We start from the raw sequence: 27,931 nt of genomic DNA on the forward strand, positions 1-27,931 counted from the left end.
ATTGACTGGAGAAAAAAGGGGTCCTGGGTTCCAACTTGGCCTTGTATGCCCACGTCCTTGGTAGGCTTGAAGGACCTGAAGATGGTTGCCAATCTGAAACAGCCAGAACTGCAACCCAAGGTTCAATGACATCCTTCTAGGCTTGATTTGTAAAGCCTCTGTTTACATTGTTTCAGACACAGGACATCATCCCAATATTCTCCTGTGGAAGCTCTTGCTCTTTGGGGTGTGTATTTTGGGTTGGGAGGGGAAGTGAGATTGAAATCCATCTTCCTCCTGGCTTCCTGACACTGCACGACAGAGCCATACAAAGGATGGAGGCAGCCAGGCAGTGGTGGCACCTGACTTAAATTCTGGCACTTGGGAGGCAGAGGCACTATGACATGAGAAGAGAACCTTAGGAACGACTACACAGCCCAGGTGTGGTACCAAACATGGTCTGCGAGCGCCATCTAGTGGGATTATCGGCTGCTACAGCACACGATCTCTTTGTGCCCCAAGGGCAGCCTGCACACACATTTAGCAGGGCCTCAGAAATGATCCTGCAGTTAAAACTTGTTCCGTATAACTTTCTTTTGGTGGTGGTGGTGGACAGGGTTTCTCTATGTAACCCCATTGTCCTAGAACTCACCATCTGGATGAGGCTGGCCTCTGCCTCCCCTACCTGGAACTAAGGCACACATCACCACTGTGCAGCTTGTTTTGTGGATCATTTAAGCCCCGCCTATGTTACTAAGCAATTTGCTACTCCAATCCCCCTTTTTGATGAGTCTCTCTTATGTAGTTAAGACTGGGTTGGAACTGGCTATAGCCCAGGCTGGTCTCTGGGGGCTGAGATTACCTATGTGTGCCCTTACTCAGTTTCACCCTTACATGAGTTAAAAGAAGCTTCAATTATATATTAGCTACTTCAATTCAGTGTGATAAGCCCCTTCCTTCCACACAGGCTAACTCACCATCCACCATATAGCAGTAATTTAACCCTTCCCTGCTTCCTTTTTATGGGAAGCTGCTGCTGCTGAGTATCTCTGTATCTAGAAAACCTTGTGCACACACCCGTGGAGCCAGACATTGGCAGAGTAAATATACACCCCACAAATGCCACATGTGCAGACGCATATTAAAGATCAATTTTAGAAACTGGAGCAGCCCGACTTGCACGGGCAGCACACTGCACAGCTGGCACCGCCCTGCCATCTAGCAAGGTCTGCGCAGTGGGTGGGGAGTGTGCTTTCATCCAGGGGCACTCTACTGACAATGACGAGCCTTCAGCCCAACCAACCCTCCTACCCTGCTGGGCTTCAAGAATGCTGCCAGATGGGCCATTATCCTTCAGGCAGCCTGATATAAAGATGGCTGACAACAGCAGACTTCACAATAATGACACATTGTTCACCAATTAATTTGCCAGGGCAGATATTTTTTTCAGTTGACAAGTTATACTCAAGCCTTTTTAATACTTTAGAACACACACACACACACACACACACACACACACACACACACACACACACACACACACAAAGGGTTACAAGATATTTGGGAAACACCTAACAGGAAAGGTACCAATTACTTTAAAAGCGCACAACTACCCAGGGTGACCGGGACTGCAAAATCCTCACATCTGCCATTCTTAGTTCCTCGAGGTCAGCCTGTGCAACTTACTAAGACCCAAGGTGTTTGTTTGTTTGTTTTTAAGGATAAAAAGGCTTGAAATTTAGAGCTGAGAAAATATGCCAGAAACTGGGAAAGAATACTACCCCTGTCTTAACTCAACATCCTGCCCCTAAAGGGACATCAACCGTAGGCATCTATTGTTTTCTCTGTGGCTAGGGAATTCATGCAAAACACTTTATACTCCCTCCAGTGGTCACATCACACATAGGCATTGTCTTCTTGTAAAAGGTGGTTTGGTTATACCACAGGCAGGATGACTTCTAGCCTAGTTCTTCCAGTGATTTCTTCAAGGAAAACTATTTCAATCAGAGGAAAACAGTCATAGTTAAAGGCTACTTAAGCTTAGACTTTAAAACAAACCAAAAACAAAACCACATCAGCCTCCAGCAAATTCCGTTTTCCCCATGGTATGGCAGTGCACACCTGTTGAACCATTACTCAGGAGGCAAAGACAGAACTGTTAAGTTTGAAGCTACCCTTGTGCTACCTAGTGCCTATTTTTTGGCCAGGTTGGGCTACAATGGCAAACAAACAACAACAAAACCCCAAATCTAACCAATAGCTTTCTTTTAATTCCTGGCCAGGTTCATCCTCACTATGAAAGCTGCATTGCATAAACCCATGCAATACTGTCTAACTGGCCGTCAAGCAATTCATAACTAAATGACTGCTTTTAGATAACACTGCAAGTTAATGTTAATTCATCTAATTTAAATACAAGGCAGCAATGTACAGTAGGCCAAGGCAGAAAGGAAGAGTATATGATGACTCCTGTCATTTGCAACCATTTGGCAGATAAAACAATTATAGCCCCCAGTGACCTGGCACCTTAGCAACCACTAGACCCATTAGTTCCTATGCATAGTACTATCAGTATAGCAAGGTTTAGGTGTCTGGCCTCTGCTGGAATAGCAAGTGCCAGAAGCAGGCAGGATGAAACCAGTTTACCTCTTTTAATGACCAGCCTATAGACTACTCTGTTACCTAAACAATACTGCTTAAACCTAATGAATCCTTCTGGGGAAACATACTAAGAATGAATTTCCTATCAGGTTACCCAGAACCAAGAAACTGAAGCGTTCATTTCAGCAGGCCAAGACAGTTTAGTAATTAACGGTTTTTTTTTTTTTTTTAAGAATCTAAATTTATACTGAATAGTGAGTGATACACTTCACCCAAGTTGGTCCCATGAATATCCACTCATCAAAACTTTCATTGAGCTAGGCAATTCCCAGATCACTTTACTTTTAATAGATTCTGAAAGAACGTGGGCAATATACACACAATTCATAAAATTTCAGGTCTATTTCATGATAGAAGCCATCGAAGTAAAGCATGAGGAATAAAAACATTTTATCTGTGTATTCAGAATCACACAAGTTACCTTAACAGTTCAATTTACTATATATAGAAATCATTTGGGTTTTATAATTAAGTTTTGAACTGAGATTACAATATCATATAAAAAAGATTTTACATTAATTATTCTTAAGCATTCCAAATTGAAATACATAGGTTACCTTTAGATTTATAGCAAACAGTCTTCAAATACAATACAGACACGCTAAGTTTACCTATCATTCACATGTGAGATTTGCAACTCTGGGCTGTTTGACATACAACCACTCTCCTATGCAGATGGCAGAATTGATAGGCCACAAAGCCCAAGCCCATACAGTCAAGCCAAGGACTCAAGTTGTATCATCCTTTTAAAGTTTTGGCATTTCTGGATCACAACAATGCATAATATGAAGGAGGTAAGGAACAATTCCTCCTCCTTGTTAGTTCAAAGTTACATGGTAGCTTGGAATTTTGACTAAAACCCCTTATTACACCTTGGAAAAAAGTCCAAGGGCAGCTAGATGACAATGGACTGGGGTTCTTAGTTCTTTTTCTAATTAACATAACCCATGATATTCAAGTGGGCAATAGTCAAATCAAAAATATTAAGCACCTACTGGTTTGAGATTGAAATTAGAGATTCATGATCAATTTCTTTCCACCCTGAGAGGAAGGTGGAAAACCCAGCTATTGAAGTGCATCCCAAACTACTCCTACGTAGCACAGGTAGAATTTTCTGTCCATTGGCACCAAAGTGAAGTCACATTTCCTCTTGGGGACAGAAATTCCACATGTGAACGTAGAGTGAGGAAAAGTGACCCCTGTAGTTGTCTCATTCCTACTGTGATTCTGAGACCTAGGACTAACACACTAGCAGTGAACAAAGCAAATTCCTGGCCAGAGTGTCAGGTTAGCGACGCTGACTCCCTCCCCACCACCAAGCTTTATTTAGTACAAAAAGAACTACTAGGCTGAACAAAAGGGAAATAACAGGAAACTAAAGGACCAGGTTCAAAGCAACAACAAAACCCCTGATTTGATGCCATTACAAGTGAGCAACTGAACAGAGTGCACTTCACCTCCCCAAAGCCCTCTGCATGTCAACGTCTATGCGCAGGGGCCTCGGGACTCTGGAAATAGACATAGCCCTTCTCTAAGGTCAGGTTCTGCAGTCCTCTGCAGCCTCACTCCCCACACCAAGTTCAGTGTTCAATAAAATCTTCTCTATCGGCCAAAAGATTTGTGACTCCAAGGTTTACTAAAGTACTCTATGCATCCTATCTATACAGAAACACCTACCATTATTACAATTGCTTTATGCAGGATTAACATTTTTGGTGTTAAAATTGTTAAACATCATGCTTACTGCACATCAACTCTCCATAATAAATCTCACCTTCACAATGATTTACCAAACACTTACTTAAATTACTAATTAAATAACTAAAAGTGTATTGAGCCAAACCAAACTTAAATGGGCTATAAAGAAAACTAACCCTCAAAACAAACCATACACACAACTACTTCAAAACTCCCTTTGCTAGCTAGCCCCTTTCCCAAAGTTTTAGCCTGAAAAAACAGTAAAATCTACACAAAGTTTTATTGCAATCATACAAGGGTTACATTAGGTCAAATACAACAAATACTATGATGCAATTTTACATTTATTAAACTACAGTTCAAAGCACAAATTTACACATTCTAAATACACTAAACGTATCTAATGAAGTCACACTGGTCTTCCACTCACATGTGATATATCTGGGTGAAAGACATCAACTTTACAAGACTTTTAACAGGAATCCTTATTATAAAAACTGTGTACTTGTATGTAAACGATTTGATGGGGAACCCAGTTAATGGGCTTCCATCTCCACTAAGTCATCCATTTTGTTGCATATTTTATTTTAAACGCTTAAGGGGTGGGTCAAACTGGTATGTTTAAATCTGATACATTATCTAAATCCCCATTACCCCAATGAATTATAGATGAAAGCTGATTTTTGTCTGGTCCCCAAATAGCTATTACTATGAATTTGTTTCCAAGATAATTAACAGAGTAAAAGATTGATTGAATTTTCTCCCCACACTGGAATGTAGACCAGACAAGCTTAACCTGCGACTTCAAATCTAAAGAAGCGTTAATGCCTGTTTAAGCTTCAGTGGAAAAGCTGTCTTCTTGGCTCAGCTGAATGCAAGAGGGTGCAAAGAAGAAGTTCTTCATCATTGCATCGGAAGTAATTCCAGCATCTTGCATCTCATACCTGTATTTAAGAAGAAAAAGGCAGAAGTTGGGGTTTAAATATTTACAAAACCACACAACGGAAACAGGTAACAACTAGTCTTCCACAGTCCCCCCTAAAAGATGATCTATTTCTGGGACAGGGAGATGGCTGGTAAAGTGCGGGCCATGTAAACCTGATAACTAACTTTAACCTGTGGCAGTCATCTCCCTAGCCTCAAGACTTATGCACTTTTAACGCACAGGCTGAATACACATTTAGAAGGAACTACCAATGGGCCTAACGGCACATGCCTTTAATCCCAGATGATTTTTAAACCTGACCAAGGCAGCTGTATCTCTGAATTCAAGGCCGGCCTTGTGCAAATAAATACTGAGTTCTAGGACAGCCAGGATTATGTAAGAGACCCTGAGTCAAACAAAACAAAAACAACAAGAAAAAGGAAATTATCATTTTTATCTGTCAAGCTGTAAAGTTTACCTGAAATGTTCTTTTTAAATGATTCTTTTCTGTATTACTTCAAGTTATGGATGTTTGTTATATAAGGTATTAGCAAATCCAAAATGTCACTTCCAATATCCTATCTGCTTTTAAATAAAATAAAATCACCTTACCAATCACTGAATGACATCATGTAATAAATAGCTGGCCTCTGAAAATCATTAAAAGCAGATGGTTCGTGGAAAGAATCTGCTCCCATGTTATCAAAGATAAGCCAATCTCCCACATTCAGCTCAGGAAGAAGGCAGCTTTCTACAATTTGATCAAGCTCATCACAGGATGGACCCCAAAGGCTGCTTGTAAACAGAGGCTCATCTTCCTTGTATTTCTGTAGAAAAGGAAAATTTATCAAATTCTTTCAGGTACTGAATCTGCAGGTGAATAAAAAGCAATTTCAGTTTCTCAGATCTCATACATCTATGGGAGATTGAGGGTTAGGTATGTCTCAATTGTTATTATGAGCTTCACAACAAGGAAATAAACTGAAGAGAAAAGAACGTGATTCCTACAAAAACACTCCAGACATGGTAAACAGGTTTAAGGAGGCAGGATTCCTGGTGACTGAATCTAGGACAGGCAAATGGCCTCTGAGCTGTACTGATGCACTGCATTAAAAACTTGTTTAAAAAATTACAATTGATTCCTTTGTGTACGGTGTGCGCATGTGCGCGCTCAGGAGTGAGTGTATGGCCGAAGGACAGAAAACAACCTGCACCCATCAGGCCACGTGGGCCCCTGGCTTAGCGCCTTTACCCACTAAGCCATCTTAGCAAGCTTTTGTTTTTTGTTTTTTTTTTACACTATCAAAGATGTTTTGGAAAAAAATGAACATACAAACTTGCCTTGTGAACCTCTGGAATGGTATTTAAGTCCTCAGAAAGTTTACTCGCGAAAGAACCATACACCCCATCATTCATGTAATACACGAAGGCTGGTTCATCACTCCCATTTTTTCCTACTGAAATCAAACAGTGAAGAGGAAGATGAAAACAACACCCCTTACTCAATACACAGCACTTCTACTCAATAACCCAAGTGTTGTGGTCCACATCAGCAATCCCGGCATCTCCTACACAGACTTCCTAGTCAGCCTGTGCTTCAAGAGAGTCAAGTTTCTAAATAAAAAAAAGCAACACCTAGATAGAGGGCTAGAGAGATGGCTCAGCAGCTGAGAGCATAGGCTGTTGCTTGGTTTTCCAGAGGACCCCAAGTTCAGCTTCTATTAACCTTGAAAAGCAGCAGCCGCAACTGGCTATCACTCCAGCTCCAGAGGACCCCACATCTCCAGCATCTTGGGCACCTATACTCACTTTAGCAAACACACATACAAACCACACACACACACACACACACACACACACACACACACTATCACAGAGAGACGGGTAAAAATCTTAACCAAACAAAACTAGTCAAGTACTCATCCACCAAGTCCAAACCTGACACCACCAATATTAGAACAGACCATTACCATGTGCTTATTAATGTTATACACAGAGAATACTCCCAAACCCTGGAATGAACCCAACCAAGCCAAACAAATCTACTCTTCAAAAATGTCAGTAAAAAAATACATAGGAGCCAGGCAGTGGTGTTGCACGCCTTTAATCCCAGCACTTGGGAGGCAGAGGCAAGCGAATCTCTAAGTTCGAGGCCAGCCTGGTGGTCTACTCACTTTGTAGTAGTTCCAGGATAGGCTCCAAAAGCTACACAAAGAAACCCTATCTCGAAAAACCAAACAAATAAAACCCTGAAATCTAACAAAGACAAAAGGAAAAACAGTAAAGAATAGTAGTTAGGAAGTCAGTTTATCTCTAGTGGAAAAAACAAAATAAACAGGTCTTATGAATGTAAACTGTATTTCTACAATGACTCAGGGCAGTTCTGTTGGTTTGACGTGAGGGCAGGTTTAAGAACTCTCAGATTCCCCATCCGAGACAAGAAGACTGCAACAGAAACCACAACAGAACACTGGCTTAGGGTAGGGATCACAGTCACAGTTGTATCTGAAACATGAGATATAAACTCTGTAACTTACCTCCAGAGGAAAATTTATTATTTTCAACAACTTTCTTAGCAATAATATTAACTGCAAGTGTAAACGCAGAAGATACATAGTAGCTTCCAGGTTCTGAAATTATCTGAATGCCAGATCCTTCAGGGAAGTAAATATCCAACAGAGGACTGATAACATGATTAACCTGTGGGTTTTAAATTACAGATTGAAGTTTCAATACTGGTTTCACGGAAGTCTAGGCTGAATAGCTATTAAATAAAGTTACCAAAGAAAACCAAGCAATTCCAATTACAGAACAAACCCAGCTACTTAGCAGGGGTCTTCAATTAGGCAAGCTTTTACATCAGCTTTTTTGCTAATAATCACAATAGCAATCAATAAAAAAGTCACAGTAATTCTAATACTGTGTCTGATTGGTGGTAGAGGAGTAAAATTCCAATCCATAGCTGCTTCTCGACATCATAGAGCGAAGGCAGGAGTGGTGTGCATCTTGCTATTACGGCCGTGAAACTGGGAACTCACGTGACATCTAATGCATAAAACACAACTCAAATAATTCTTGTGGGCTATGGGGCAGCTCAGTGGTAGAACACGTGTGTAGCTGTGTGAGACTGAATTTGATGCTTAGCACATCAATAAATCAATAAGTAAAGGGAGTGCCTACTCTGTGATCTGATAAGGTTCATATTATTTGAAATCTTAAAGTAATTTAAGTTAGGTCTAATTTCCTGTTTATTTTCTTATAAATTATAAGACAAGTGTTATAACAGGCTTTAGTTTGTGTTAGCATAAAAGCTCTGGTCTATGCACCTACCAATTATGTAGCAAAGAAAGAAGATTATCCCAATTTGGCGACCCCTGAAAAACTTACCTCTTCCAACTGAATTTCAGTTCCTGTGAAGCCCCCACCAATGTCTAACATGTTCATGGTAAAACCAAATTCTCCCTAGAGGAAAAAACCAAAACCTCATGCTGCAAAACTGCAATGCATACAAATATAAATTAATAAACAAAAATCCCTTCTTCCTAAGTAGGAAGCCTTTAGTGATACCAATTAGTTCTGTTTTCTTAACTTTTTTATTGCTTTGTTTTGTTTGTCAGACAGACAAGCTAACCCTAACTTGCCTCGGCCTCCTGAGTACTCAAGTTACTAGCAGATTTCTGCTATCAAACTCAGCTTCTTTGGTTCTTACTAACAGGAACAGATTAAATGTTACACACGTTTTGCCTCCTCACCCTTGCTTGTTGAATGAAGACATTCATTAAATTGCTACTTCAATCTCTTGTCCACTTAAAATAAAACATTATTGTGTGTCACCCTCAAGCTTTCTAGTAGTAATATCAGGAAGCCAACTGTGGTGGTACCATTTAATCCCAGAGGCACACAACACAGGAAGGCAGATGAGAGGCCACCCTGGTCTACAGAGCAAAACTGGTTCACAGGACAGCCAGGATTACACAGAGAAACCCTGTCTCAATCACCACCACCACAATAATAATAATAATAACAACAATAATAATGATAAAGTATGCAGGACTGGAGAAATGGCTCAATGGTTAAGAAAGAGCATGTGCTATTCTTAGGGAGGACCCAGGTTCAGTTCCCAGCTTAAAGCATCCTTAACATTAGTTCTAGGGGCTACAACAATCACATTCTGATCTCCATGGACACTATGCATGAGCATGGTGCATATATATACATATACATAAGCAAAACACATTCATAAAGCCTAAAAATTTTTAAAATTGGTATTACTAACTTTAAACAGTAACTAATTCATACTAGTTGAAAATGATTCTGAAATAACACCCTAGTTTAAAGTAAAAGAATGAAGAACTTACAGCCATGTCAAACACACACCGAGCATCAGATAGAGCATGCACATATACTTGATATTCTTTGCAAGCACTTGAAACATGAAATCTGAAAGAAATAAAGCAGTAATAATTTAAAGCTGCGTGGCTCTGTAGCACTTTCTGTAATTCCTTTCAATTATCACTCAGTATAATGACACTAGAGTGTATTTTTTAACTATCAAATAATTTTAACTAAACTATCAAATATTTGATACAAGGCTAGAATCTACCCAATATAATGATGCAATTCTTTGACAATACTGTTAAGTCTATAAGCAAAAGTATTTTTGAGTAAGTCAGGCTGAATCAGTGACTGTGCTGGCTAGTTTTGTTTCTGCTTGTTTGTTTGCTTTAACTTGACACCAACTAGTTACCTAGGTAAGGGGAAACTCAAGTGAGGAATCGCCTCCATCAGATTAGCATATGTGCATTGTCTGTGGGGCACAGGGGCACATTCTAAGCCCACTATGAATAATGTCATTATATGGATAGTATAAGAAGGCAGTCTGAGCAAGCCACGCAGAGTGAGCCAGGAAGCATTCCTCTGTGGTCTCTCTGCTTCAGTTCCTGTATCCAGGCTCCCGCCTTAAATTCCTAGCTTGACTTTCCCTGATTGACCAGTAAGGCAAATAAACCCCTTTCCTCCCCAACTGCTTATCATAGCAACAGAAAGCTAACACAGAACAATCACACTTTGCCATGAAATAATCCTGTTGTATACTTTGGTGATATGTTGTGTTCAATATATTGTACACCCTAATAAAGTTTAATCTGTGGATCAGAGGAAAAAGCCAGCCATCATAATAAACAGAGGTCAGGCAATGGTAGCACACGCCATTAATCCTATCACTTGGGAGGCAGAGATCCATGTGGATCTCTGAGTTCAAGGCCACACCCAGAACAGACCTAGGTGTGGTGGTACATACCTTTAATCCCAGCACTAACCATAAAGGTCTGGAGGCCTGTACAGACAGACAGTGACAGAGCTGGGCGGAGAGAGGAGATGGCAGAACTGAAAGGATATATAGGCGTGGGTAGACAGGAAGTAGGTCTCTGAAACTGAGGTGTCGGTGAGGTGAGGTGGTCTGTGGCTTGTCCTATTCCTCCCAGTTTTTCACCCCAATTATCCGGCTGAGTTTTTATTAATAACAACACTTAGCAATTAGTCTTACAGTACACTGTAAAGATGTGTTGCTCTCATTGGCTTAATAAAGAACTAACTGGAAGGGGTTAGGTGGAAGAGCCAGATTGAGAGAACACTGGGATGAAGAAGGGGCAGATCACCAGGAGAGGCAGAGATAGATAAGAAATAAGGGATAATTTAAGATATAAGAGCTAGGTACTAACAAGCCGAAGTGATCACCTATGCAATTAATAAGTCTCTGTGTAGTTATTTGGAGCCATGGATCAAAGCATAGCTTGCTTTATGTTTATGGCAAGTAACAAGCACCATCAATCAAATGACATTAAACTCCTTCATTTGATACTGAATCACCTGACTTAGTTTTAGACCAGCTGGGATAGAGAGTGAGACTGTCCTAAATAAAATACCTCCTTGAATCTTGGTCTCCTCATATTAAACAAACAACAAAAAGCCCCTATTTTTGGTTTTTAGAGACATGGTCTTTTGTAAATGCTGGGACTGTAGGCACCACCATTCCTGGCTTCAAAGTTTGACTTACTATTGAAGTGCCAATGAAGGATTGAGAGGGAAAAAAAAAATCATTAGAAATAGAAACAAAATGAAATCTATAACTTATAGGTTGAATGTCACTTTAACAAGCAATAGAATTGGGAGCAAATTCCTCCCATTTAAATTAAAAGATAATTTAGCTGGTGATACATTCATAAATAGTTCCAGCATTTGGGAAATTAAAGCAGAATCTCAGGTTCAGTCCAAACAGAGCTACATAGTAAGACTGCCTCAAAACACTGAAAGAAAATCATGAGTTGGGGATTTAGCTCAGTGGTAGAGCGCTTGCCTAGCAAGTGCAAGGCCCTGGGTTCAATCCTCAGCTCAAAAAGAGAGAGGAGAGGGAGAGAGAGAGAGAGAGAGAGAGAGAGAGAGAGAGAGAGAGAAAATCATAAGAGATGGTGTAGACATGGGATAATAAAGCAAAGGCTTGAGTCCAATGCCTCACATAGCAAAACCCAAACCACCAGATTTCATCATCCTGTGCTAGTGTGTCACTTTACTAGGAGGAAGGAGATAGATAACCTCATTAAACAGTATAGAAAAGACATATTTAGCCAGGCAGTGTGGTGCACACCTTTAATCCCAGCACTCATGGGCAGAGGCAAGCAGAGCTATCCAAGTTTGAGGACAGCCCAGTCTACACAGCTGCATTAGCTAGCTAGCTCCAAGACTACATAGAAAGACCCTGTCTGAAAAAGCAAAAAAACAACTCTTTTCTGTACTAAAAACATTATAAATACTCACTTGACCCCAATTATTTGGACATCAAGTTCCTTGGCACATTCCAAAAGATGCCTACAGTTCTTCAGTGTAGTTCCAAACTTCATGTTACCATCTTCACCTCCAATATTATCCTCTGTTGCAATATGTAGTAAGACCCTAAGAGAAGGGGAAGATGATTGGGGCAGAGTTGGTTTACATCATCATCAGCACATGTGAAGCCTGAAGATTGTAGGAAGTATGTTGATTATGTTGCCAGTGTTCCCAAATCCAGCGATGGATGAATCAAGTGAACCTAATGAAAAACAATCCTGTATAGAGAAAAAACTAGCAATTAGGGCCTAAGGCATGACGCTTGCACGGATGGGATTTTGGAAAATGCAGCAAAGTTAAAACTCTGTTGTAGCAGCAAGATTGTCAGTTGGGCTCTGTAATAAAAGATGACATTACTTCCAAATGAAGTCCATCAGTCCATGAATCTACCAAAAAGACTAAATTGAACAGCAATGCCATCGATATCTTTCAATAAAAATAGTGGTTTTTTTTTTTTTTAAATTAGCGAAGTTCCTAGATTGTTCTAGCTAACTAATCTTTAACAAATCTCTCAAATCCTAAGTTTCTAATGGGAAAAACTAAACGTTTTGGTCATTGTCTGCATATCAACACCATCCCTGACTCATATCTAGTTATTTCTTTTTAAACTACTAACAACTAAGATAAGATGATTTATACTGACTAAACAGTATCAGGAGTTAAGTAATGATCAGCTGCTAAAAAGCTACAAATGCATAAATGCTGTTTAAAACTCTTTCCTGCCAGGCGGTGGTGGCACACGCCTGTAATCTCAGCACTCGGGAGGCAGAGGCAGGTGGATCTCTGTGTGTTGGAGGCCAGCCTGGGCTACAGAGCTAGTCCAGGACGGACTCCGAGGCTACAGAGAAACCCTCTCTCGAACCCCCCACCAAAAAGAACCCCCCCAAAACCCCAAAAAACCTCTTTCCAAGGAGTTTTTATAAATGACTCCTGATCAGAAAGCAAGACTTGATGAAAGCAAATCCTTTTCCTTATAGTTAGACTCAATTATCAAATAATGCCCACTAAGCCAAAGCTTGTCTTCTGGAGATCACAGGGCATATCTTTTTTTTTTCAGAAAAACAATTGTTCTCTATAACTTTTCTCCAAAGGCCTTTATCCAAAAATTTTCAGGGTAATAAATGCCTGAACACCACCAAAGCCACCAAGTTAGACCAGTGGTTCTCAGCCTTCCTCATGTTATAGTGATCCCCAACTATAAAATTAATTTCATTGCTTTACTACTGTTATGAATCCTAATACAAATATCTGTGTCTTCCAATAGTCTTAGGTGACGTCTGTGAAAGGGCTATCTGACACCCTCTGAAGGGGCTGAGACTCGCAGATTGAGAATATAAGCTTTTAGGAGCACACATGCTATGGCCTTAATTTGATGATCATACCAAATTTTCTTCCATGAGCTAATTAAGTCATATCCCAGAGTGCTTCATTGTATCTCGTCCATAAAAAGGATCAAAAGTAGGCAGTAAAGAAAATGCTGCTAGCATTTTTCATAAATTCTAAATAAGGTTACTCTACAATATACACCACTGGCTCTGCCATTAAAGCTCCCCCCACTTCTCCAGGAGACAAAGTCTAATACTAATTAGCAACAGTATCTTCAAGTTGGGTAAATACTTACTTGGCATTTGGGTGATTCCTTGCAATTTTCTTTAATTCAATTTCATTGTCACATGTCATGATATTTATTCCAACTTTCGCTGCATACTTTATCTGAGACACTTGCTTACAAGGACTTGTGTAAATGATGTTTTCTGGAGATACACCCAATTCTTGGACTAGAGCCATTTCATTCTGTAAAAGATTTAACACTATCATTTAACAGCAAATTTTTAATTGCTTTTGAGTACCTTATCCTGTTCCCTGCCAATGCTGAGGACTAAAACCAGAACCACATACATTCTAGACAATTCCATGCATTAGTTTTTTTTTTGGTTAAATCAAATAATATCACAGAATTCTCATTTTGGTAATGCTTCCCTACCCTGTGTTTTAAAAAAACAAACAGGATCAGTGAGATAGCTCAGCACATGTCACCAAGTTTGATTACCCAAGTTCAATCCCCTGAACCCACATGGTAGAACAAAAGAACCTATCCCCCATGAGTGGTCCTGGCTCCACAGGTGCACCAAGGGACTTGCAAACTCCCACATGCAAATTATTTAAAGTGTGGAAGTGTCCACAGAAGACATATACACTAGATCCCCTGGAAAAAGGTAGTTGTGGGCTGTTGGGTGCAGGTATTAGGAATCAAATTTAGGTCTCTTCTGCAAAATAGTAATTAACCATCATCTTCAGTCCCACAAAAAGCTTTTTAACAAGAGCAATCTCATAGTTGATGAACATTTACTGTAGTCAGAACATGACTGGGGATGTAGTTCAGTTGCTACAAAGTGTTTGCTTAATTAACATGTTTGAAACCCTGGATCTGATCCGCAAATTGGGTGTGGTAGCCCATACCTGTCCCTAGCACTTGGGAGGTAGAAGCAAGAGGAACAGAAATTCAAAGCAATCTTCAGCTACATAGGGAATTTTAACACAAGCTTGAACTATAGATCCTGTTTCAAAAGAAAAGTACAAAGAGAGAAAAGAGAAGACAAGCTAAGAACGAAGACATTTTGCTGAGACAGGGTTTCACACACCCCAGGTTGGCTCAAACTCACTAGGCTGCTCAGATTAACCTTGAAAATGCATTATCTGAAAAATGCTGGGATTAAAGGACTCAAACATCACAGCCAGCTATAAAGGAACATTGCTACTCTTGCAGAAACCTAGGTTTGATTCCCAGCATCCACTATTTACTATGGAAGCTTACTCCTTCCACAGCTCTAGTTCTAGGGGGATCTAACACCCACTCTGGCCTCTGTGGGTACCAGGCAAGCAATGTGACACATACATACATACAGGGCTAAAAAAAAAATCATATAAAATAAAAAAATCTTTCTTAAAAATTTGATGAAAAAGGAAGTTTCTTAAAAAAAGAAAAAAGAAAAAAAAAGTCTCTCCAAAGTCATCACAGTGTAACATCCCTTTCATTAATACACCTGAAAAATGACTATTGTCTAATGTCCATGGTGGATTTGGTGGTTTGAAAGAAAATGGCCGGGGTTGGGGATTTAGCTCAGTGGTAGAGAGCTTTGCCTAGAGCCCTGGGTTCGGTCCTTAGCTGGGGGGAAGGGGAGGGGGAGAAATGGCCCCAAAAGGGAGTGGCACTATTGGGAGGTGTGGCCTCCTTGAAGGAAATACGTCGCTGTATAGGCAAGCTTTGAGGTTTCTGCTTCCTATTGCCTTCTGATCAAGATATAGCCAGCACCATGTCTGCCTGCACCATGTCATGTCATGTCATGTGCCACCATGATGATAATGGACAGAACCTTTGAAGCTATAAGCTGCCACCACAACTAAATGTTTTCCTTCTAAGAGTTGCTGTGGTCCTGGTATCTCTTCACAGCAATAGAAACTCTAAGATGCTGGATTACATTTAAATAGTTATTTAAAAACCCACACAAACTTTTTGCATTTGTTCTACCAGTGAGTGTAGCGAGGAGTTAGTATTTTAAATCCTGCTATTAGTGGAAAAGAAATACTTACTTTGCTGGAACAAGCAAATCCAGTTCCAAGAGCCGCCAGGATCTCAAGCACAGCTGGGGTGGAGTTGCACTTCACTGTGTAAAAGGGCTTTATCTGAGCCACCACGTTCTGCCACTGACTGTGCTTCTTCACGATCTTCCCAAGATCCCCCACAAAGAAAGCATTTTTTCCTGTCTGTTAATGATAATGAAAAAGAAAAAGGGTTAAAAAAAAAAAAAACAAAACACTGAAAAGATGCCTGGGAAAGAGTATACCCACTGCGCTTAATTAAGCAGTAAAAGTAAAGGGTGGGAATTTTCACTAAATACTCCATGACTATAAATGTGGAATAGAATGGAAGTAGTATTTCTATCTGACCCAAGAAAAGCAAGTAACTAAAGTCATCAATCAGGACTGAACTAGGAGTTTTCTAACAACATGGTGTCAACAGCTTTTGTTTTCAGGAGCTCTAGCATCCTCCAGGGCCCCTTCCCTCAAGCACCTGATGACAAGGTAGAGAAAAAAGTTAATTTTGGTAGGAGATTTGATCATATTTGTGAGGGCATTTTTTTTTTCCTTTTTTCTTTTGGTCTCTTGGTTTTTCAAGACAGGATTTCTCTATGTTAACAACCCTGGCTGTCCTGGAACTCACTCTGTAGACTAGGCTGTGCTGGAACTAACTCAGAGGATTGGCCTGGCTCTGCCCCGAGTGCTGAGATTAAAGGCGTGCATCACCCTCCGCCCAGCCAGTACTTTTACTGAAAACTAACTAGAGTAACGTTAGAACTCAACAACTGAGGACACAAGAAATCTCTTTCACAAAGAAACAAAAACTTTGCCACACTATTCACATAAATAAATGGAAACAATCACACAACAAAATGAAGACAAATGACTTAAATTATTACTAAATAGGGTTCTGGGGCAGTTTCCTCGGAGAGTAGACAGTAAACCAGAACAAGTGATCAAATTCTATCAAGGTCAGAGCATTTGAAAATAAAGCTGCAAATGTTAACTGGACCAAGTCATTTTATTAGATCAATGCCTGAGAAACATAACCAACAATCTGTTTTTAAGTCTGGAAATATGACTGCACACTTACCAGGGTATGTTCATAAACATAGTTATCAATAACATTTCCAAGGTTTGTTCCTTCATCCAACAGGCCAACGGAGTAGTTTGCATCGTCAATAAATCCTTTCATCTCAGCCGTATTCCACAAAGCCGAAAGTCATAAACCAGAAAAACAAGAGACGGGCCACCAAGCCTATGTCTGGGTCCTTAGAATATGCAACAAACTGTCAAAATAGAAGTTAGATCAAAGTCTGCATTTATTTCAATAAGGAAAACATGATGCATTGAGTGTGTCATTAAACACTTCCAGAAACACTGGACTTTTAACACTGTTTCACAAGTAAATTCAATGAAGTTGGGGAGATGGCTTGGTTAGTAATGCTCCTGCTGTGTAAGCACTAGGTCCTGCATTCCTATCTCCAGTACCCACATTGAAATGTCAGGTGGGAGTAGAGGCAAGCAATCCTAAATCTGGGGAGCCAGTCTATTAGCTAACGGGTGAGCTTAGTAAGAAAGCTTATCTCAGAGTAAAATGGAGCCAGGTGACAGTAGTGCACGCCTTTAATCTCAGCACTTGGGAAGCAGAAGCAGGTGGATCTCTGGGAGTTTGAGGCCAGCCTGGTCTACAGAGTGAGTTCCAGGAAAGGCTCTAAAGCTTCAAACAGAGAAAGAGAGACAGGGGTGTGTGTGGGGGAGGAGATGGGCAAGATACCCAGCGCTGACATCTGATCTACATAGTCACACATGTCTACACACAGAAAGGCCAGGTATACAGGCATACAATCCCAGCACTTGTGAGGTGGAAACAGGAGGGATCAAGAGTTCAAGGGTAGCCTTGGCCACTCCCACATTACCACATGATTAAAGGCAGATAAAAAATTAAAATAAGTTCAATATAACTTACTGAAAAGGCAATCCCACACATGTCATATGACTTAACACTGTAAACTAAGTGTAGATACTTGTAGCCACACTGAGTTCCAATACAGCCAAAGCTGACCCTGTCTCAAATAAACAAACAAAAAAAGTACAGATACTTGTATTCTAATAAAATTCTAGACAATTTGGTTTGGTAGCTCGTGCTAGTAATCCCAGCACTTGGGCACTTGGAAGGCCAAGGCAAGAAAAGATTACCGTGTTTCAGGCTTTCCCAGACTGTACAAAATGAGACTCTGCTTCACATAAACTTGTAAAACACGCACGCACACGCACGCACACGCACGCACACACGCACACACGCACACACACACACACACACACACACACACACACACACACTTACATGGGTAGGTAAAATGGTACTCTTACAAGGTTGTGACTTGGTAACTTCTCATACAGTAGTTGTAACATGCCCCTTAAGAGGTGACAACAGCAGGATCCTAAGTTCCAGTTCTTCCTCAACCACATAAGGAGTGAAGCCAGCCTAGGAGACCCTGGTCTAAATGAAACAGACAACACACACAACTGTCTGTGGTGTGTGTGTGTGTGTGTGTGTGTGTGTGTGTGTGTGTGTGTGTGAACTGTCCAAAATGCAAAACTAAGTCTGTGTGGTGGTACACATCTATACTATCAGCTCTTGGGAACCCAAGGCAGGGAGCATTCCTGCTAGTCTGAGGCCCGGTAGGAGCAAGCTAGCCAGAGATACATAGCAAGATTTTATTTATTTTCAGTTCATAAAATAAAACAGGCAATTGGTATAGGCCAGGTACCGTAAATGAACTTTGTTTTATTTATTTTTTAATTTTTTAAAAGATTTATTTATTATGTGTACAGAAGAGGGCGCCAGACCTCATTACAGATGGTTGTGAGCCACCATGTGGTTGACTGGGAATTGAACTCAGGACCTCTAGAAGAGCAGTCGGTGCTCTTAACCTCTGAGCCATCTCTCCAGCCCCCGAACTTTGTTTTATTATATAGCCTAGCTGGTCCCAATTTTTAAACGGTCTTCAGGACAAATCCTCTTCTGACTCAATCAATCAAATAAACCTTCACTCTTCCTCTGGGTTCAGGACAAACACTTCTCAGGGGCTGTATTCCCTGACATAATAGCTGAACTTCCTTGCTGAATTTCATTGTCCTTGGGTTACCTCAGGAAATGACAGCATCAACATGGTACACTAATAAAGGACACAGACCAGCTGCCTCCCCGAAACTGCCTTGCTTCCCACTGCTCCGGTTCCCCTGCCTGCCTACCTTCTTAGAGTTGCACTCCCATACACACAGGACCTTTCCACAGATGGAATCTAAGTGCCTGCTATCTAGACTCTCCACTCCCCTTTGCTAATGTAAGGGCGATGACCTGCTTCCTGCTGGCACTGAAAACCCTATCCAGATAAGAATTCAACAGGGAAGTGGTACGAAGACCACTGTCCAAGGCATCATTAACCACAATTAACTAATGCCAATGTTTAAGAAATCTGGGGTTGGGGATTGAGCTCAGTGGTAGAGCACTTGCCTAGCAAGCGTAAGGCCCTGGGTTCGATCCTCAGCTCAAAAAAAAAAAAAAAAAAAAAAAAAAGAAATCTGCCTACCTGCAATTTAGGATTAAGAATATGGAGAACTCAGCTAATGACCTATGCAACAACCCTCACCAACTCCTAAGAGACTGGCCTAGCTATGACTGATCGGCAGCGGAAGGTTCATGGGCTTGAAGTGCCTATGGCTCTGATTGAAGCTGAAGTGAAGATTTTCATGCAATAGATAGAATTTCCTTTGTCTTTTGTTACAAATGCCTTGCATAATATAACCATTTGGTGAGCATTTGGGATCCGTTTTAGTCCTTCATACAACAGACATTAAAACCCAAGACAAAACACAGACATGGACAGCCTTTCTCAGGTGCTTGGTTCCTTCTGCCATTCCCCCACCCCCACCCCATCGCCCCGTTTTAGATATCACCTTGGATGATGGCCTGAACATATACTCCACTCAACGGCTCTTAAGCAGTGTCTGCTTTTTTGACTACATCAAAATCAACTACTCACAATATCAATAAACTGTAGTATTAGTAAAATTGCATGAAACACAAATAACATCCAGTTTAAACCTGGAAGGCACTAGCATTCATTTCCAAGACAACTACATTCAGTTCAATAAATAAACTCTTGCTATGATAGAGACTAAAAACTAAGGATGATTTTTTTCTTTTATTAAAGAAGTTTAGTTTAAATGTATAAGATGCAGTGTAGAGAAATCACTACCTAGACATTCTCAAAACGTTGCTATACTAGAACCGGAATAAATCTGTTCATTGAGACTGGACATTTCAGGCTAAGGATGAACACTGTTTTTAGCAGTATAACTCCAGCTAGGACATCAATTTTAGGGATATAATCAATCAGGCACTACGAGCAATAGAAAGAAAGTTACTCCATCAAAAAGATGAACGTTATGGTAAACATTAGAAAGAGTAAGGGTAAGGAATTTCCAATTAAGTTTACATCACTTGATTGTCAAACAGCCAGCTTTATTTAATAGCTTCTCCCAAACACACACATTTTCAGGTGAGGGATGCCTGCCTGCCTAAGATTGTTAGAAAAGATGATGTGTTGGCACACACCCTTAATCCTGGCACTTAGGAGGCAGAGACAACCTGATCCTGTGAGTTCAAGGGCGGCCTAATCTACCCAGAAAGACCCTGTCTCAATAAAATAAAAAAATTCTGATTACTATACACCCAAAACCACAAAAACAAATATAAATGTGGTACTAATGTTACTTGATTTCCTTACACTGAGAACCACAATAAAATAACTAAGATCAATACTATAAAAAAGCTTTCATGTATTTATCTTCATTTCTGAGATTCCCACAAACTGAGTCCAGACCAGAATTTCAGGGACATGTGGACAATTAACTCCGTATTAAATAAAAGAGTTCTAGGGTTGGGGATTTAGCTCAGTGGTAGAGTGCTTGCCTAGCAAGTGCAAGGCCCTGGGTTTGATCTTCAGCTCAAAAAAGAGTTCTAGTGGGGTGGGGTATGGGGTATGGGGTAGAGTGTGGGTGTGTGTTGGGGTGGGTGTGTGTGTGCTCGAGCGCACACACATGCTCGCACCTTTAATCCCAGCACTTGGGAAGCAGGAGCAGGCAGATCTTGCTTGGTTCAAGGTCTATAGAGCAAATTCTAGGACAGCCAAGGCTATACAGGGAATCCATGTCTCCAAAACCAAAAAGTGAATAAAAATAAAGTTCCTTCCGTATCCCTAGCCATATTGGAAGGTCTTAAACTTAGGAGATGGTAACACAACAAAGTCTCTGTGTAATTATGAAGTCCACCTCCCACAGCTTGTAGTGTAGCTCAGTTTATAAAGTTCAGCCTAGTAAGCATCAAGCTTTGGTTTGATTCCCCAGCACAAAAAGCTGGTGTGCTGATGCACCTATAAGCCGAGCACTGGTGGGTGAGGCCAAGGCAAGGGGACCAGAAGCTTAAGCTCTTCCTCAGTTTACATGAGTTCAAGACCACACTTGGCTACATGAAAACCAGTCACAACAACAACAAAAAAAACTAACAAAAGCAAATCTATCTTCTCCAATCTTAAAAGAAGGTTGACTCTGCAGCCTTATCTATCACACAAGTAAATAAGTGACAAACTCAGCCACCAATTACTATTACTATTAAGTTACATACTAGGTCCAGAAAAACTGAAGAATATACCACAGGAGACCAATTTTCTAAGATACTCTTGAATCAACAAACTCAAAACGTCCTTCAGCTCAGCTGGTAGAGTGCTTGCCTAGCATGCCTGAGGCTCAGATACAATCCCTGGACCACCACAAACAAGGCATGACAGCACACGCGAACAGTCCATCCAGTACTAAGGAGAGGCAGGACAGGGAGTTTCTGGTAACTGCTGGCTACATAGTAACTTGGAGGATAGCCTGAGCAGCACAGAGTCCCAAAGTCATTTGGCAGCTCAGTGTTTTAAACAATTGAAAAGGGATTAAGTAGAGTCTTGGTACCCTGAACTCTTGTATCTTTTCTACCTCCACTACACCATATTTCACTGAAGGAGCACTAAAATGCAGTATAAAGACCCAGGAATGCTTTCAACTTTGAGTTTTAAAAAACATCTGCTTACTTGTGTGTGTGTACACCTGCGCAGGAGTTGGTTCTCTTCCTACCATATGGATTCTGGGAACTTAACTCAGGTTGTGAGGCTTGGCTGCAGCAAGCAACTCCAGTTGCTAAGCAATTTTCTTCATTTTAACAAAAATAACTTTTTAACTCCATTCTCATAAATGTTCATTCATGTGGTGATGGAAGTAGGAATAGTTCATACCACATGTCAGAAAGTCCAAGTTAATCAGCTCCAAGAAGCTGTTTTGCAAGCCTTCCCATTCTCTTCACTAGGAATACCGACTTGCTGGGTGTGCTGGTGCAGGGCTGTAATCCCAGCACTGGGGAACATCTGGACAGGACTGAACAATTAATAAAAAGCATTTTCTAGTCACTACCATGTTGAAAGCTACTCTTAGCAACTAAAAACCTTTATTAATGTATGACTGAAGAAAGCTCATTTAATGTTGCTGAAATCAGAACACTACTTTTGTAAATCATTTCCTTTTGGACTCACGGCAGAAAAAAAAAAAAAAAACTGTAACATTTCTTATTTACACCTGTATGTTGGTGTTTTGATAATACACTCTCCATGAAGAAGCTGCCAAAAGAAACAATGGCTCCGAAGGGCCACACTTCATTCCCTGGAGTCTTACATGAGGTGGAGTCCTCATGTCCTTTCAAAAGGAATGGTGGTGGCAGCCGGGCACTTGCCTTGTTACACACCTGCTACAAAGGCTTCTATAGTTGATTGCACTTCAGAAGAAACTGACACATCTTTCATATAATCACAAGACAATTCTGGCAGCAACAGCCCACTTGACACCAGGCTGGATGAATAGAGTCTTGGGTTTCTGAAGTGAAGACCTCCCTGGAAGTAGAACAGGGAGAGCTGAAAGGTTGAGAGTATTGTTTCACAGACACTGAATCAGGAAGCGCAAGTGCTTTTCAACAGAACTTTTATTCATTCACTAAAAATGAGAACAATGTATTTTGATATGTAGACTACTACAGTTACTGTAAAGATGCCTAACTACAAGCATTTCTACTTTATTTCATGTAAGCATTGGCTGGCTCAGCACTCAGCTTTAAAAATATACAAGGGTATCATCTAAGGCCCTCTCTGCATTCTAACCTAAACAGAAAATGTTACCGACCGACCACACAAGGTAACTCGGAAGTAACTGACTAGAAACCACTAGAAGAGGCTTTTGAAGGATGACTGGTGCCAGCAGGTGAACGGCTCCAGGAAGCTACACACTGAACAGGGCGGCAGAGATGCTCCAATGGGTGGTAAAAGTTGTAGTACTTTTGTGATGAATGACTAAAACCCACCTGCATGGGGTACTCATGATATCCAGAACAGGGTTTCCCAACACACAGAAACTGGAAAACTAATACTCGCAATAAAATAATTTTTCTAGGGATGAGTCAACTCACTATGCCTAGACAAAAACCATTTCAATGAAGCGTTATATTAAAAGAGAACAAGAATGAGCAGAAGATAGGGAAGAAGTGAACAAGGAAATAAACGCAGCTTACTTCAAATAATCTTTGTTAAAAGATTTATATTTTCCCAGGACTGGCAGTGCACATTTGTACTTGAAGGGCAGAGGCAAGATCTAGTCAAGGACAGCATGGTCTACATAGTAACTCTATCTCAATAAAATAATGTGTCCATGTTTGTATCTATATGCAGCACATGAGTATATGCCTATAGAAACCAGAACTGGCCCCCCTGGAGACAGATACGCAGACTGGTATAAAGACCACCTGATATGGTTGCTGGAAATCCAATTCGGATTCCTTGCAAATGCATTTAGTGCTGTAACCACTGAACACTACCCCAGTTGTCTGCGCCCTCCGCTCCCCCACCCAACTCATTTTAAGCTATGTGCATGAACATAGAACTCTGGGAAGGCTAGAGGGCATTGGGATGCCCCAGAGCTGGAGTTACAGGTGGTTGTGCGCTACCAGTCACAGGTGCGTCCTGGAAACTCTAATTGGGTTCTCTGCAAGAACAATATATGCTCTAAACTACTGAGCCACCCCCCAAGCCTCAAATATTAAAATACCTTAATGACAAAATAAAGAATTTTTACAGTCATGCTATACTTGTGCACGTGGAACTGCTGTTGGATATATACCACTTTATAGTCTGGTACAAGCAGTGGTAAACTAGATTAAGTGTTCAAGAGTCTGGGGCAAACAACAGGAAAACTGTTAAGATTGTGAGTGCAAACAGCTGAAGTCTTTTACTTGTTTTCCCACTGTGCACTGACACTATACATATATAAAATGGGTATGTCTAATTCAGAGCTCTTCAGGGCTTGATGGGACAAAAGCATTCATTCAGAAGATTCTCAAGACTATTATGGCTTTCATCAGTCATGTTGAACATAGCAAGAAATATCAACCTACTTTTATTCACACCAAATTTAACATGTTAATAATTATGTTGAGCTTAGACTATGAGCTAAGAAAATATAGACAGCCAGACATAGTGGCATACATCTTTACTCCCAGTACTGAGAGGCAGGAAGAAGCAGGTGGCTGTCTGAGTTTGAAGCCAGCCTGTCTACATAGGACAGCCAGGGCTACATACAGACACTGGTCTCAAAAACAAAAACAAATGAAAAGCAAAAAAGTTAAAATACACATTTTAACTCTACTCATCATTGTGTGTGCATATGCCATGGCAGGCACGTAGAGGTCTGAGGATGTCTCTGAGGAGTCAGGTTGTTTCCTCCATCTTGTATGGCTTCCAGGGACTGACCTCAGGCCATCAGTCTTGTATTCTCAGTGGCAAGTATCCTTGCCAACTGAGACATTCATTGCACCAACCCAAAACCATTCTTGTTTTTTAATAATTCTTTACAAACTGGGTGAGATCTTTGCAATAATTATTATATCTTGCTCAGCAAGAAGTAAATTAAAAATTTAACTTACAACATATAGCTAATACTTAGTTTCAGTCTACATGACCATAGTCTTACGATGCAGTATTCTAAAAAGGTTGACCTAAAAATCCCAACTTGAACATACAACCTAAAACCAGTACAAGCCAGGAAAACCTGAGGGATTTGTTATGGCTTATGTTAACAGCTGATAGATATGGTGTGGGTGTGTGTGTATTAATAGGTGAGGTCTCACTATGTAGCCCTGGTTGTCCCGGATCTTGTTATAGACCAGGCTGGCCTCTAACTCAGAAATCCACCTGCCCCTGCCTCCTCGTTGGTACCAGGATAAATAAAGGTGTGCCACATGCCTGATAGCTAAAACAACAACAACAACAAAAATCCCACAAAAATACAAAACACCTAGTTTCATTTATTTTCTGACAGTCTCATATATGTAAACAATTATGTTGACATATCCACCCAAATCCCCCTAGGTACTCACTCCCCCAAATACCCTCCCTTCTCATGTTCCTTCCCCATTTTTGAAACCACTGAGTCCAATTAGTGCTTCCTGTTGGCATACTGACTGATCTCATTCAGGTCTTATGTGGGTAACCATAGCTGCAGTGAGTCTGAGTGTGATAATTATATCACCTTAACAGCCATTTTTAAGTCTATAATTAATGCTACTCCATTCATAGCAATTATCCCAGAGCAGTTCTAGGACAGCAGGCAATACAGAATGAGACCCTATTTCAAAACTAGAAAGTAATAAATACAACTCCACAGCATGCCCTCAATACACTTAAAATTACTCATGCCACAAAGTAACAATATTATCAGAGAAAAGCATAGATAAAATTCTGCTTCTGGCTGGATATGGTGGTGCATACCCGCAGGTGGATCTCTTAAGAGTTTGGGTCAGTTTGGTCTATTATATAGCAAGTTCCAGGCTAGTCAGGATTACATAGAGAAACTGTCTCAAAAACAAAGCAAACAAAGAAACCTGCTTCAGTGAGCATGTTAACAAATTAGCACAGATGATCCTGGAATATTATTCCTATAAGGTTAACTAAAAAATGGTCATCCTAAAACAGCCAACCAATTTACCTAGTATTTACATTTTCAAACCTTTCTCTTAACATAATGCCTCATTTTTCATAATCAGTTATTAATCTCACAAAATATGATTTTTGGTAAAGGTAAGCAGGGGGAAACCCCAAACCCAAACCTCTAAAACAAGATCAGCTCAGTAAAAAAGTATGGTGAAGTACATACATTAATTCTTCCATCCTAACTATTCTCCTCTGTAATAAATTTGAGAACCAATCAATCCCCCCTGAAACTGGAGTTCTGTTAGATTAGGTGTATGCCTGTAATTCTAGACTTAGGCTAGAATCTGGATTCAAAATCAAATTTAACTACCTAAGACTTTTTTTTTTTTTTTTTTTTTTTGGGGGGGGGGGGTGGGAACTAGGAGAGACTAACATTGTGTGAGAATTTCTAGTTTTCAGATACTTAATGGAATGAACTAGTTTAAAATTAATGGCTGATTCAAAATCTTATCCTGAAGCCAGGTGTGGTGGTGATTGATATATGCCTGTAATTCCAATACTTAGAGGAGTCTGAAGCAGGATTCAGCAATTTCTTCCCCCTCACACAAAAAAGGCCAGGGAGAAAACGAAAACTCATCCCGATGCCCAATCCTAGAGCCTATTATACCTGCACAAAAATCCTAATGGAGTACTGAACACAGCTTAAATACAGTTCATATAGTCCCATATTTTGCAATGTTATGAAGTATTTCCATGAAGGCCAATGTTTGAAGTTCTCCTAAAAGTATGTTGCTTCCCAGAAGATTATTCCTAGGATCCCAGTGTCCAGTGACACAAACTATCACACACAAAGATACTGTATTTCTGAGGTACTGTATTTATTATTCTAGTGAAACCCTTGAAACAATGTATCTTTTTGAATCTCTTCATTTGTCAAGTTTCAGAGCAGTCATATAGTACATTCAGATATTATGTAACACTCTACAAGAGATTGAGTCAGCTCTCTGTAAACATAGTATTTCTACAGTAAAATTCAAGAACATCAACACTAAATAGACACTGTCAGCACAAATTCAGGTCAAGCTTTTCTCCCAAATGAGTCAGGGTTGGCCATCCAGATGCCTTAGCACTTGCAGTAAGCCTGACATCTATCTCAGTTCACTTCCCAGGACCCACGGGAGAGAAGGTAAGAAATCAACTCCTATAGGTTGTCCTGTCTGTGGCCCATGTCCAGGCGTGCGCATGCACGCATGCCTGCGCACACACAGCTCAATAAACAAATATCATCTGCACACAATATATAAACAAAGCCCAATACTTAATTACTGAATCAGGAAATTTGAGTTAGGTTTATCTTTTACTATGTTCTCTTCCTTTAAAGATAAATTGTCAGGCATGGTAGTAAATCTTTAATCTCAACATTTGGGAGGCAGAGGTAGGCTCTATGAATCTCAGCCCAGCCTGGTCTACAGAGTCTCTGGGCAGCTAGGGCTACAAAGAAACCCAGAGGCCCTGTCCTCAAAAAAGGAAACAGGTTGTTTTGTTTTGTTTACATTTCTACCTTACAGCTACTCTTCTCTGAAAAGTACATACCTGGGCATGTCTCTCCTCTTTCCCAAAGCACCTGCATTTCTATAAATCTTTTTTTTTTTTTTTTTTTTTTGGTTTTTAAGACAGGGTTTCTCTGTGTAGCTCTGCGCCTTTCCTGGAACTCACTTGGTAGCCCAGGCTGGCCACGAACTCACAGAAATCTGCCTGCCTCTGCCTCTAAAGGTGTGTGCCACCACCGCCCAGCTATTCATCCCATTCTAAAATGTTAAAAAACTTAACAGGCTGGCACTGATTCCTCAGGAAACGGTACTTGCCATGCAAGCCTGGAAACCTGAGTGAGTTCAATATCTGGAATTCACATGGTGGAAAGAGAAAAATGAGGGCAGTTGTCTACTGATCAAAATGAATTTTAAAAATCCATCTATTGGGCTTGGAGAGATGGCTCAGAGGTTAAGAGCACCGACTGCTCTTCCAGAGGTCCTGAGTTCAATTCCCAGCACCTACATGGTGGCTCACAACCATCTGTAATGAGATCTGGTGCCCCCTTCTGTATACATAATAAATAAATCTTTAAAAAAAA

General features: G+C 40.5%; 1 protein-coding gene across 3 annotated transcripts in view; it reads right to left on the bottom strand.

The window, feature by feature from the left end:
* Positions 1 to 2,795: 2,795 nt before the first annotated feature.
* Azin1 (antizyme inhibitor 1) overlaps positions 2,796 to 27,931 on the bottom strand; it is a 32,568-nt gene continuing 7,432 nt past the window's right edge. Inside the window, exons 1-11 of one of the 3 annotated variants that reach the window (XM_036208005.1) lie at positions 22,572 to 22,715; positions 16,818 to 17,013; positions 15,737 to 15,910; positions 13,767 to 13,939; positions 12,077 to 12,211; positions 9,622 to 9,703; positions 8,651 to 8,725; positions 7,801 to 7,963; positions 6,605 to 6,720; positions 5,876 to 6,090; positions 2,796 to 5,282 (exon numbers count right to left, since the gene is read on the bottom strand). In XM_036208005.1, the coding sequence (XP_036063898.1) occupies positions 5,171 to 5,282; positions 5,876 to 6,090; positions 6,605 to 6,720; positions 7,801 to 7,963; positions 8,651 to 8,725; positions 9,622 to 9,703; positions 12,077 to 12,211; positions 13,767 to 13,939; positions 15,737 to 15,910; positions 16,818 to 16,919 (1,347 nt within the window). In that variant the 5' untranslated portion in view covers positions 16,920 to 17,013; positions 22,572 to 22,715 and the 3' untranslated portion in view covers positions 2,796 to 5,170. Of the gene's footprint in view, positions 5,283 to 5,875; positions 6,091 to 6,604; positions 6,721 to 7,800; positions 7,964 to 8,650; positions 8,726 to 9,621; positions 9,704 to 12,076; positions 12,212 to 13,766; positions 13,940 to 15,736; positions 15,911 to 16,817; positions 17,014 to 22,571; positions 22,716 to 27,931 lie in introns of those variants that run through there. The other 2 variants (XM_036208006.1, XM_036208004.1) reach the window with 2 other exon arrangements.

Source organism: Onychomys torridus, chromosome 16, assembly GCF_903995425.1.
Source record: "Onychomys torridus chromosome 16, mOncTor1.1, whole genome shotgun sequence".
Taxonomy (NCBI): domain Eukaryota; kingdom Metazoa; phylum Chordata; class Mammalia; order Rodentia; family Cricetidae; genus Onychomys; species Onychomys torridus.